Source organism: Chionomys nivalis, chromosome 20, assembly GCF_950005125.1.
Source record: "Chionomys nivalis chromosome 20, mChiNiv1.1, whole genome shotgun sequence".
Classification (NCBI taxonomy): Eukaryota; Metazoa; Chordata; class Mammalia; order Rodentia; family Cricetidae; genus Chionomys; species Chionomys nivalis.
In genome coordinates, this window is record NC_080105.1 from 18,440,000 (window position 1) to 18,454,143 (window position 14,144).

The 14,144-nt window shown below is 38.9% G+C and overlaps 1 protein-coding gene across 1 annotated transcript in view; it reads right to left on the reverse strand.

Annotated features, from left to right (window-relative positions):
- The window catches only part of LOC130863211 (probable ATP-dependent RNA helicase DDX60), a 94,514-nt gene that overhangs the window by 33,862 nt on the left and 46,508 nt on the right, over positions 1-14,144 (reverse strand). The window contains exons 22-25 of the mRNA XM_057753102.1: positions 10,592-10,696; positions 9,941-10,069; positions 8,421-8,545; positions 5,560-5,718 (exon numbers count right to left, since the gene is read on the reverse strand). Of these exons, the coding sequence (XP_057609085.1) occupies positions 5,560-5,718; positions 8,421-8,545; positions 9,941-10,069; positions 10,592-10,696 (518 nt within the window). The remainder of the gene's footprint in view (positions 1-5,559; positions 5,719-8,420; positions 8,546-9,940; positions 10,070-10,591; positions 10,697-14,144) is intronic.

Genomic DNA, 14,144 nt, shown 5'->3' on the forward strand with positions numbered 1-14,144 from the left:
CTGGTAAAGAAAACAGAGAAAATGTTCTTCTAGCTCAACAGACATGACCCCATAGAGTAACATTTTGATGTGCATCTTTCTTTAGGGATTCTCATATTATAAAATGGGATTCAGAAAGAGAAGGGTCAGAGTTTGTCCTCCAGTGCATACTCATAAGCAGGGTCCCCATCATCTTTATATTGAGAGTGCAGATATTAAAATGATGATATTAAAAACCTTTCATTTTGACAGCTTGAGTTGCTGACCACTAACCCACCTTGACCATGTGACTCATAAAACCCTGTAGTAGATATATCCTAGGAAGGATCATTTAACAAGTAATCTTATACTTCCTACCTGTGTTGCCTTTGGAGTTCACTGCCTCTATACAATATTCTGCTAAGGAAGCAGCAAAACATACAGAGGCATTGTACATGAAAGGAGCCAGAGCAAACTCTAGTTTTCTCTAGAGTTTGAAATATTTGGATCAACGATGCTCTAAAAGTTGTTTAAACTCCAAAGTGAGTCCTACCTCTTCACTTAAAAACATCTCTAGATCGCCCTAAGAACTAGCTTTTATAGCATATATAGAAACTGCCAAGGGGACAATGAAAAGTCTTACCCAACTGTAAAGCCTACATACTGTAACAGTAGTGTGGCACTATATCCCCAATAGTGCAATAGTGGCACTTACATCTCTATGGTAACTACCAACAACTAATTGGACTTACAGCCTCATTCAATAGAAGGATATTCATGTCTGTTACTATAAACCTAACCAACTATACGCCACTAGTGAAATAATAGACCATAGAGGGGAACTTACTGGTACTACATCCTAAACCGGTATAACCACCAACAGCATCATAAATACTTATTCTTACATGCACAAATAAGTGTAGCTCGCATCTTCATCAAAGTACCATCTGTTTGCAGTATACAGAACCCATCAACTAGTGCGGGAGAACTGGCCTGGCCCTCATGTTACAAAATGGCACCCACGTGAATAACTGCATCCACAGAAAGCCTGAGAAAGCTTGGAAAAGACTAGAGTAAAGCATTTCTGTTTTCATCCATAGCAGAAAAAAAAAAGCTGGACTGTTTTAAAATGCCAGCTCTCTGGGCCATCCTGCCTGGGAAAACTCACTCTTTCAAGCAGGCGGTCCCGACTATGGAGCTTTTGAGTGTTGTTTATGGACACACTGTTGCAGCTTGCTTGCTGGCAAGGACCTTGAAATGACATAGAGTTGTGGGGGAAAAAAACATGGCTACAACCAGTACCTCCACCATGAGGGTAAAATTTCATAAAGTTAAGGAATGGGCTGGATCTAGTAGTCAAAGCCACGGCTTTAATCTTCTCTATATTCCTTAGCAAATTAAAGACCCATGTGGTCAGAAAAAGAGAGATATACAGTAAAGAGAGATTCAAAGAGGAAAAAAAACCTCTAAATGGTTTACAGTGTGTTAAAATACATGCAGGCTTGAAAAAAAAAGGAGGTTAAAGTCCTTAAAAATAAAAAAAGAAAGATAGTAGTAGGGTGTGGTGGTATATACCTTTAATCCCAGCAATGGGGAGGCAGAGACAGACAAATCTCTGTGAGTTCAAGGATAGCCTGGTCTACAGAGGGAGTTCCAGGACAAAGATAGACAGAGAACCTGTCTCAAAAAGCCAAAAGGTAAAAGTAAAACTAAAAGAAAGAGAGGTTAAAATAAAGCCACGTAAAGATGGAAAATACACAGAGAATCTTGATACTGTATGCTATCATGCTCTCTTTAAATTGTTTGAATGCTGAGGAAGGAACAACAGCTGCTAAAAGATATTTGCTTATAAATGCTGCAGAATTAATCTAAGATAGGTATTTTGAAAATATCTTGACTTCAAAATTGAAGTCAAAAGGTATGTTACTCTGGACAAGAGATTTTGCTTTTGTTTCCACAGAAAACGAGAGGCTCTGGATTTATTCAGAGTTAAGAAAAATCAGGTTCGGTCAAGGAAGACCACCTGACAAATCTCCAGTAGAAACAGATGGCCCGGATGTCTGAGTTCTACATGCAGAGCTGATTCAAGATTGTTGCCAGAGATGATCAAGACTCACAGGATACTCCAGTCAGGACTTGATTATAACTCTAAATTTTCTTTAGGTCTTTATAAGATTATCAGTGCCCTGACCAGCAGGGAGTCGCCTAGAAAACTACACCCACATTCCAAAAAAATGGACTATGAATGTTTTTCTTTGTAAAAAATAAAAAGAGAGAGGGGGAAGTGGTGCGGAAGAATTGTCTGTATTCTGTCAATCGTGTTTTAAATAAATGCTGATTGGCCAGACAGGAACTATTGGCAGATCAACCAGACAGGAAATAGAGGCAGGGCGATGAGAACAGGAGAATGCTGGAAAGGAGGAAGCCCATTCTCCCCATTCCTGCCCAGACCACCAAGAAGCATGATGTAACCTGCTGGCTGAGAAAGGTACTGAGCCATGTAGCTAACATAGTTAAGGATAATGGGGTAATATACATTATAAGAGCTAATACAAAGCCTGAGCTAATGGGCAGATCAGTTTTATAACTTATGGAGATCTCTGTATAATTTTCTTTGGGGCTTGCCAGCTGTGGGAACAGGGCAGGACAGAAATCTCCAACAAGCAGGCCTTCCATGTTACAATCAACTCATCAAAATGCAGAAAACAACTGACCATGGGATGGCTATCCCCACTTGAAACATACAACTCCTACACCTCAGTATTTGGGTAGAGCTCTACCTCAGGGTCCTCCTCAATTCAAACCCTACCAAGTCCCAGAAAGCCCACAAAACAGCAATTCCTCTCCCAGAGATGCCTGGGACCATGCCTACAGTCTATTTAAGATGATGCCCTCCAATCCCCAAAGTGGTCCTCCCTTGTGGATTTCTCCCTCCCCACGAGACCACCCAGGAGTGGTTTAGTTCATTAAACCTGGACTTTTAATTCTTAATTCAGCTCAATTTGATTGACTGTGTCTGCAGAAAAGTTTAACATTGGGTCCAGAATTTTTTCATCTGGTTTATTGTTCCAGAAAGAACTGATTTCTCCTCCTCCACATGCCACTGGCCACATGGATGAATTCCATATCGGTTCACTGCAGAGTAGGAAGCCACTTTCTCTTTATTCTTCCTGCCCTGTTCTCTACCTGGTATATTAACTTCTGGACCAGTAAGGTGTCTTTCCCCAATCATTGCCTTAGAGGTTCAAGTCCTCTTCTGATTTGGGGGCATCTTGCCAAAGACGTGGCCACATCAGGACCCTGACATGTTACTGGAACAGAGGCATCCTTTTTTTCTGTGGGAATCCTTCCATAGAAGATGTCCTGCCAAGGGTGCATCCTGCATCCTTTTTTGACCCAAAGCCTAGAGTTCTAGATGTAGTGCTTTAGACTTCAGGTCCCAGCAAAGGTTTGTGATTGGTTGCTTGCAGATTAAGTCTGATCCCCAATTGCTATGAAACCTATCCAAACTGGGGCTAGACAATTTGAGCACATTTATCCACATTTGATGAACATTGTGCTCCCATCCCTCCCCCTTCACTGTTCTGTTTGTCTGTCTGCCCTCCTCTCTTTTTCCTGGTACGTGGTCTGTTCTTGCTGGGATTCTCCCAGCAATGGATCCATTCAGCCTCTCTCCTACTCTAAGTAGCATAGATATTCTGTCTTTGTGTTTCTGTTCTCCCTTACACCTGTGTGCTTGTCTGGCTTCTAAAACCTACTGCAGTCATGTGGACACTTCTCCTGCTCACTCTCCTCTCCCAGAGCCTGAGAGATCCACAGTTTGGGCTCTTGCCTTCTGGACACCTCTCTTATCTTATCTCCTGGTCCCTGCTTCTGTGTCTGCTGGCATCTCAATGGGACTCAAAATGTCACATTCTTCTGTTTGTTCTGTCTCTGTTTTTCCCTCCCTCCTGCTACCACTGTGACTGCCACATGGCAGCCTGGGGCTTCTGTCTTTCTTATCTACCACCCCCCTCTACCCATGTTAAAATTCTGCCCAGCAGTTCTATCCTTAAAAAAATCTGTTAGCCTTTAATAAACTTTGCTACACCTTCCTCTCTCCTAAAAATCTCTTTCTACAAAATCCTCTACTTGCTATTCCAGCTGAGCAACTACTCTGTTTCCCAGCCCTTTACAGTGCCTTTTTCCAGGTTCGGTGCATGAAGTTGCCACTTGCACCAGGACTGACAATGCCTGGCTGCTCCACGACAGGCTGGCCCAAAAAGAACAGTACTTCTGGGGCTGCAGCTCTATGCCATAATCTCTTACTTCAGGATTTTAAGTTGGTCATCTTAACTATATAGTCATCCAAACAAAACCTGAACAATGAACAAATTTGTTGATAACAAATACTGATGTGGGAAATCTCATGAGGACCCACCCTTAGATGAAAAGCTATAGACAATTAATTGATTATCAAAAGAGAAAGAATCAGTCTTCTCAAGTTACTAGCGTCTTGATTGCTTACCCAATCCAGAGTGATCAGTTCTAGACATGCATTCATATAAGTATAGTATATGAAATTAATAAGAAACATGTGTGTGTGTACTAATTAAAAATGAGATTATGAATTTGAGAGGAAAGGAACAAAGTTTTATCACAAAAAAATTTCTATATACAGTATTATCTGAACATCCAGAGTCTCAGATTTTGAGGGATTTGGGATTTTGTATTTTTCAATAAGAGATAGTCAGTTTGTATATTTTAAAAATACAGAATAATTTGTGTCCTAACTAAACAAAAAATAACAAACAAAAAAGTATAAGTCTAAGTATAAGATTCAGAGAACAGATGAAATTTTATGAGATAACGGATGATGGGAGCAATAAGGGTGAAAGTACTCAAGAGGCAGAGATTTAGGCCCATGGGTAGAAAGAGATGGAAGGATAAATGGCAGTGGCAAGAAATGCATGGAGAAAGGAAAAACAAAGTCAAAATTGTTAGATGATCCACAGTAGACATTAGACTCCATCAGCTGGGCAACCGGAAAAAGAATACCAAACAGGGGGTAATATAACCAATTTCAAAGTTTATAAGCTAAGGTTAGTTAGGTTAAAGAGGTGTGAACCTGGAGAATCTTAAGTCCATAAAGACCTCTGCATTCAAAAGGGGGAAATATAGAGTTTTTACCCCACGCAGCCACTATAGGGCCATAGGGAAGACACATTTTAGCTACACACTGAGAACAATGATTTTCCAAGGGTAAAACTGGCATTGTAATCCAGTCCAAATCTCACTCTATGACTCACACTGTGACAAGGTGTCATGACTCAAGGTGGAGTCACATGGACAGTGTGGGATGATCATGTCAAGTTCTACAACACACACAGACTGATACATTTGGACTTGCTTCAAATAACCATAAATTAAACTGGTCTATGCAAATAAGGAATATGCAATATTGGTCACTTGTCTCCAACCAACTCTCTGAAATTTAAAAACAAAAGCAATCCAAGCAGTTATTAGGACTTCAGTATAGAGCATTTTCAATGCATGCTTCCTACTAGGACATTTGCATTGTACAAACTCTTATGTGGCCAATTTTCTTAGTAAAATACTTACATTTTCTTTTGTTTCTTCAAAGATTTTTCAACTTTTTCAAGTTTGTTAATCATGATATGAGCTTCTTTATCAGCATTGGGAGGCCTTTTCTTTTCTTGCTTTTTCCTCAGGAAATTCCAAGTAGCCTTAGCACATCCTTCTACAGAGTATAAATTAAATCTGGAAGCAAATGAATGTGTGTTTAAAATAGCATAATGTCAGAGAATTCAGTCTCTCCATCTTTTCTGGTTGTGATACATTTCTCATGGTTATGAGCAAATGGCTGACAAGATGCATTTATAGAGGGGCTTAAACTGGTTTACAATTTGAAAGGACATAGCTACTTATACTAGGACACAGGTAAGCATGGCCACAAAAGTAAGAGTTAAGACACACTCACATTGTGTCCATAGTCAAGAAGAAGAGCACAAAGAGAAAGTAAGGTTGGCTCTAAGACTTCAAGGCTTGACCACAGAGGGCCCTACATGGTTGTTTGATTGATAACGATCCTCGGAGGCTCATGTATTTGAATACAAAGACTGTAGTTGGTGGAACTACTTGGGAAAGATTAGAAGGAGTATCCTTTTAGGAGGAGGTATAGAACTGGGATTAGGTTTGAGGTATCAAAAGCCCATGACATTCCCAGTTAGCTGTCTCTATCTGAACCCTATCTTCTGATAATGATATACTCTCTCAGCTACTGCTCCAATACCATGCCACCTACCTGCTGTCATGTTCCCCTGACATAATGGTCATGGACTATAACTCTCTAGAACTGTGAGTCCTAGTAAATTTTTTCTTTAACAGAATGTCTTGGCCTTGGTGTCTCTTCACAGAAATAGAAAAGTAATTAGGTACCCAAGAGGCTTACCAATGTGGATACATTTAATTTGAAGATTGTTGTTTAATTTGAAGCTCTGATCTGAGAAGTATAAATGGTGATATCCAGACCATGTCCATTGGTTAGGTGGCATCTGGTAACTTTCCACAACCTTCCTAAACAGCACCACAATCTAGCAACAACTTTCCAAACACAGACCGACGGAAAGCACTTCAATGCAAACCACAAATGTGACATATATCGGCTAAGTTTTTAAAGCCTGCCTTTATTAATTTCACTCTGAATTCAGGGTGCTTTAGATCCACATACTCCTAGTTAGTAACTGTGAAGTGAAAACTAAGTTTCCCTGATACTATATTCCTGTGACACTATAGAATGAGCTCACAGAAGCTCTCCACAGGATAGATATGCCCAGGCATGAAGGAAGGAGTGATGTGGAAACAGAGAAAAGGAAAATCATTTCCACATTCCACACACTCTTCTGAAAGATGAGAAATGATTTTAGTCAACCAAAGAATTGTCCTTTTGGCAAAGTGGAAAGAGGCATAGTTTCTCACTGTCACATAATCTTCTTTCTAGAAGGGAGGAAGGACTGGAGGACATGGCTTTTCAATCCTATAGCTCCCCTAGACAAAACCTTTATAACTCTGAAAATATAAATACCTAGGACTATAAAGGTGCAGACTTCTTGGCACGTTGAGGCATACCCTGTGGATCTAATCTAGATCTTAACCATTTAGATTTCTCAGATCTGCTCAATAAGCATTGCTGCTCAGATTCTTTCTCCAGAAACAAAAGCAAACACATCTCATTTGCATCACATGAATTTTATAATGTTTGGAACGTAGAGATGTATGTGAAGAAAGAGATGTGATTGTATGGTGGAGAGCTGTGTTGTAGGAAATACTACAGCCAGTAGCCTCTAAGTGACCCGTCCACTTGGGCATGGCCTCTTGTACTATTCATGCCTATGTAAAGCATGGGTCCACTCTCTTTTCCTGCTGCAGGATTCAGTTGCTGTTTTCCATTACAGAAGAGGATTCTGTTTGTGAGTCTACCCCTAAATAAATAACCATTTATTATTCTCAATTCTGAGCTAGTGTGGGATTTCTTTAAAGTGTCCTTCATCACTGCGTAGATGAGGTTTACAGCTATTTAGATGAAGTACATGACTGTGTGAAGAACATAACTGTGTGGAAAGATATGTGACTGTGTAAAGAAGTATGAAGTTATGTAGTTGTGTGAAATATATATGGAGCAAGAAGGGAAAATGTAATTGTGTGAAAATAGATATGACTATATATAGAGATGTAGGACTGTGCAGAAGAGAGGCTGTATATATGTAAAGAGATCCATAACTATATGTAAAGAGATGTAACTGTGTATTGAGATTGTCAAGAAAGAGAGATTATTCAAGATGAAGTATAAAAAGAGAAGGTTACCACCAGGAAAGATTGTACTTGTTCCTTTTATTCTTAAGTTGCCATCAGAAAGCATGTGTTTCCTCATTTACCCTCAGATCGAAAATTCTAGCTCAAAGATAGAGAAGAGATTTTCTTAAGTCTCACTGCTTAGAAGCCATTCTTTTCTGCAACGCTGGGTGCGGTTTGGAAGCTGGACTCCCGGGCTGTGGTGCCATTGCAGATACCTTATGAATGCACAATTCATAACATTCTACCTTTGGCAGAATAGATATCAGAGAATGGCTTTCTTTTATTAAGGATGAGAAGTTGAGAACAAGATAACCATGTACAACCTTTTTCTTCTTGGGCATTTCTCCCCTCCATTACCTACCAATAACACACGCCCATCTACTCTGTCACAGTTTTACATTTCTCCTTTGTTCACTCCAGGCTGAAATGTCTAATGTCGTTGGGTCATCAACTCCTTATGACTTTAAATAAGCCATATTATTTTGACAAATGTACAAACATCCCAAATAATAATGAATACTAGACCATACGGGTAATGTGTATATAATTTTCTGTATCTTAAAGGAAGGAGCCTAACACAGATTATGTCACAATGCTAAATAACTTACAAAAAGAACAATGCAGGCAACTTATCCATTTCCCTGAGCTTCTCAACAAGATGTGGAAAAAAGTTCAGCATCCGTCCTGAGTAGTCATGTAAATCGGGACTCAGTTTCTGCAGCACCATTCTGGCCTGTGACAGTGAACAGAAAGTGTTTGTATTAAAATGTGCATAGCAAAGAGAGGAACGGCCACTTGGACTAAACTCTTTTCATTGTTGTTTAATCTTTGTTTTTGTTGTTCTTCAAACTAATCCTAGAACACTATACCACAAGACTGTGGTGAGCCACAGCAAGAACACACACAAATGGCAGACTTAATAACAAACTTCTGATGTACTGTACACCACACCTGCAATTGTTTGAGACAACACAAATCAGGCAGGAGGGGAAGAGTTGCTCAGTTAGTGGTGCTGTTTCGACTGTAGCAGGAGAAAGGAGCCCCCTGCATGATGCAGAGGCAAGCACAGCCAACCTGACTAAGAGGTTTTGAATGACAAGATAAGCATAGGGAAATATAACCTAACTATAGCATGTTTTCAAATAAAAGAAAGAACAAATCAAGGTATGGAGGTGAGGAGAGGATCACATGAAAAAGATATCATGCATGCTATTCCTAAAAAACAAACAAAAAAATCTGAAGCCTCAAATTTTGATGATAAAATAAGATTATAAGTATAAACAAAATAAATTTGTAAGCATATAGTTCTAGTGTAAGATTCCAGTTCTTAACATTTAAAAGAATAATGGTAAAGAATAAGACACCAAGGACAGCTGCAAACCAGTGTCTCTAGACATGATAGGGACATGGAACACATGAGCTCATGCAGTGTGGATGCCTGCAAAGGAGCTCACAAGATCAGTCCCGAAGTAATTTCAGCATGAGTGAGGAGGAACACGCAAAGTCTTACCCTAACTGAGAAGCTAGCACCAAATGGTCCTCTGTGGGTAGAGGACAGCCAGCGTTCTTTGCATATATTGATAGGTGGCCCACATTCCAGTGGATGACCCCACAGCCATGAACATACTGGCAGCACTGAGTGGACTCAGTGAGTTTAAAAAGGACCATGTGAGGTTGGAAGAGGAAATGGTAGGGGGGGAGGATTAGGGAGTAGATTTGGAAGCACATAATGCACATGTACATGAAATTCTCAAACAAAGATTTTTAAAGAGAATAAAACTTCAAAACTAAGAAAAGCAAAAATGGGTTTCAGCTTTTTGAGCCACATCTTTATCCTGACAAAACCATCAATAATCCCAAACATGAGTCCTATATTATCTCTTATCTGCCACCAAATTCATGAGGAACCCAAAGTCTCTTGCCAAGTTTTAGGGTACAATGAAAAAGAGATAAAAAATCATTTTTCTTTCTTTTTTTGTTCTAGTTCAGAATCATTATACAGCAAGTCAATCTTAAAAATCTAAAATAAGCATTGCAAACTACAAAGGAGAGAAATGATATTATTGGTTTAATGATACAACCCAGGAAAAACAAAATAGAGTATTTTGATCAAAATGTGTGAAATTACCTTCTCCTCATTCCCATTTTTAACCCAGTTGGTGAATTCTTCCTTTAAGCTCTCCTCATATTTTCTTGCATCCATTTTTTTAATGACTACTTTGTTCTTAAAAAGAGGGAAGTTCTCTGGACACAGATTCTGGGAGTGAAAGACCATAAAATTCCATAAAAATAATATCAGAAAACCTAAAAATATTTCACAATTATATTCTTCCTTGACAGTTTTATGGTCTCTTAGGTTAGAGGCAGTTGGACTTCTCTTTCCTACCTCCCCATACCTTCTAGGCTATAGACATTTGTATGAACTCTTCAATGGCAAGAAGACAGAGCAAACAGGTCTCCAGGGAAAACACCAGCATTCAAGACATAGAGAACAACACAAGAAGAAAAGAATCTGAGGATTAGAAACCCAGAGTGGGAAAGGAGACCTCAATACCACAATTTCTAGAAAGGAGAAAGAAAGGACATTTTCAGGAACTGATATTTAACACTGTTTCTAACCCATCTATCTGAGAAGGTATAAGGAGGCCATTTCCTATGGGAAACGGTCTGCTAATCATTTCAAACCATCAAATCCAAGTGGTAAAAATGGTGACTGTGTTTCTGAATAGCAATAGTGAGCTCTACCATAACAGTATGGATTCCATAAAGATTTTTTTACCTGGGCCTGGGGCCAACTTTTCCAGACCTGAAGCATGGCGTCATATAGCTGGATGCTTTCTCGAGGTGAAAAGGCAAGGTCAGAAGGGAATCCATACTTTTCAATCTATGATGAAAATGAAATCAAACTTATTAATATTTTCTTTAACCTATAGGGTGTGAACGTTTATAAGAAATGCTTGCTTTGATCATTAAAAGCTGGGAAAATAGTGAAGATGGCATTGAGTCTATGTCCTTTTAAAAAAAGAAATTTTAAAAATTCTGTGTATTTGGGGGAGGTACTGACCCCTCGCCCCCCAGCCAAAAGAGGGTGACAGAACCCCAGAGCTGGAGTTATAGGCTGTTGTGAAACAACCAGTGTGGGTCCTGGGAAATGAACTTGGGTCTTCATCAAGGTCCCCTTAACTGCAGAGACTTCCATCCACTGCCAACTTGTGGAGGCCCCAAAATGCGAGCCTATTTCCACCTTCTCTGAAGGTCAAAGAATTTCAGCTTCCTCAAAGTTGTTGCCATTCTACCCTGACCATAGGTCAGAGAGTTGGAAATTACTTCTGTTCCTTCAAGGTTATTGTCCATTTCTACCTCAATCAAAGATCCCACCTAGATTTAGACCAGAGAGTTCTGCTCTTCCAAGTTTTTGTCAAGAGGTGAGGCTAATATCCAGACCTCGTATTTCAGTAATAGAGAAGTAGTTAAGTATATCTGTTTATACAAAAATCTAAGGATCCAACAAAGTTCCTACTCCCTTAGGGATTCCACCCAGTGAGTAGTTTGCCTACAGAATTTTTTGGTCTAGGATGTGAGCATTACTGTCTCGTTCTAGCAACAGAAAATTTAAGTGAGAATGTAGCCCACAATCTTCAACAGGTCTGTTCATTTTTTTTTTGTATCATGTTAATGCAGCATTTTTTATCTTACTCCTATGTTTTGGGATCAGGGGTATTATAAGCAAATAGAAATTAAATGTGGGCAATTTTAGTCTTCACTAGAACTCCCTTCAGATACTATTCTATGCTTCTGGTTTATTATTTTCACTCGTGTCTTTATTCTTATTTTTCTAATCTCCATGCCCCTACCCTGGTTAGGTGGTATACTTGTCAAAGCTGGTCTCTAGCACCACCCCCAATGTTATCCTTACGTTCTCATTTTAATTATCACTTGGGAGTGCTTAGTTTTGCAGCCAAACTAAATGAAACAAAAATTAATCCACGAATCCTTGTAAGTTTTAAAATACAAATCTTTTGGGTCACAGGTTTAGGGTTGCTGGAGTTTCTTACCCATTTACAGAAGATTCAGTCTTTTCATTTCTAAAATAAAACATTAGATCTGTCTTTGTCACGAATTTGTTGTAGGGAATAAAGTAAAAAATAGATATGAGTCTTAGCCATATGTCTGACATAAGATTAGTGCTCATCCATTGATGTGGTTTATCAATTAATAAGTTCATACTTCATAAGTTTTAAGGAATATAACAATTTTATGGTCCAGGCTGGGACTCAATCCAGTTTTTTTTTTTTTCACTACAAACTGGCAAATTGGCAAGAAGGCAAAACCTAAACAAATCTAGGCAGAGAAAAAAGAGAACTAAAACTAGATCATGATACAGCGGTTATTTTGTAAATACAAGTGTCCCTGTACCACGGGTGATCTTCACATTCAATCCATACTGAGGAAGAGACAGCAGTTACTTCAAGGGTTTCCCAGGGCTCACAGCTCTCCAGACAGCAGCAGCTGTACCTGGATGGCAAGATAACTGATAGCAAAGGTCAAACAAGGCTTCAGTTTGCCAGAAACAAGACATACATGGCTGAGGGCAATCTCTTACTGGTGATCCCTTGATTCTGTTGAGCTAAGGCTAAGTCATTTGTACTCTCCTATCTCTTGTTTTGGAAATCACTTTTCTGATATAGCCATAAAGGAAACAGACAGATTATTCTTCTCTTTATGTTGCTACAATTTATCACATTTTGGGATATTCTTAAGTCACTTAGCTCTCTCATTTGATCTAAGTTTAATTTTTAAAAAAAGTTCAGAATTATCTACACATTTAGAATTTACACTCACTTCTATTTTTCTTCTATAGGAAATGACCTATATAAGTATATGCTACGCAAATGGTTGTAAAATTCATTTAATAATGCCTAAGTCTAGTATTTACTCTATACCCTTGCTACCAAATCTTTTTTTCCTTTTTATTTATTTATTTATTAAATATTTCTGCCTCCTCCCCACCACCACCTCCCATTTCCCTCCCCCTCCCCCAATCAAGTCCCCCTCCCTCGTCTACCCTAAGAGCAATCAGGGTTCCCTGCCCTGTGGGAAGTCCAAAGACCATCCACCTCCATCCCGGTCTATTAAGAGGAGTATCCAAACTGCCTAGGCTACAACTGCATGACCTTTGCAGAAGTCACATAGGGTCAGACCACACTGTAACTACTCTATTGATTTTCAGTTACTCCTTTAATAGAGTAACTGAAGAAGAGAGGGAAGGCACTTGGAGCAAGCTCTGAACCAGAATACTTGAATCTGTTTAAAGATAACATTTCTTAATCACTTTACACAAAACAAGTAATTTTTAAAGTACTGTGCTATTTTTAAAGACACTCAATAATACTGAGAATGTCAGACAATCTGTAGATATCAGAAAGGGGGTGAGGACACAAGGAAGAAAGAGGGGAAAAGGAAGAAAAGAGGGAGACTACAAGTGGATTTTTGTATTACTAATGACTGTATTAATATCTAGATTCTTAGAATAAGTTAAGGCACAGGATATTTTCCAGTTAAATTTGGAGTTTGAATTGGGCTCTTACCACTAATAATGAAAGCTTTCTTCACAAGCATTTTACTAGAAAAACTCCATATTCAGATCCATTTCATTGCCTTTGGAAGTCATTGCAATACACAGCCAAATACTATCATGTGGTGCTCATGTGTGTGTGTATACACACACACACACACACACATATATATATATATATATGAGTCTACGACATACATGATCATGTATACATGATGTATACATGGCACATCAGTATATATGATAGACAAAATTTTCATATTAACACAGAATTAATCAATGAATCTGAGATTACAACTGATTTACACCATTTACTTAGTGCTATAGTAGTGACATGGTTGTTCACGACTCACTTCCATTATTTGTAAAATGCAACTGTAGTGGGACCTCCATCATACAATTGAGGTAGTTAAAAGATGTGAAATGTGTGAGTATTTTAAAAACATAATTCCAATCAGCTACACTTTAAAAAACAGCCAGTATTCACACAACAATATGTTAGTAACGGGAGCTACAGGAAATTCATCCCACAGCAGTTATTTCAGAACACTAAAAGGCAAGTGCTGAAAGTTCAGTGGTAATTTCTCACTCAGGATAGTGTTTTCTATTTCCGTCCATTTGCATGCAAAAATGCAAATCAAGACAACTTTAAGATACCATCTTACACCTGTCAGAATGGCTAAAATAAAAAGCACCAATGATAGACTTTGCTGGAGAGGTTGTGGAGAAAGGGGTACACTCATCTATTGCTGGTGGG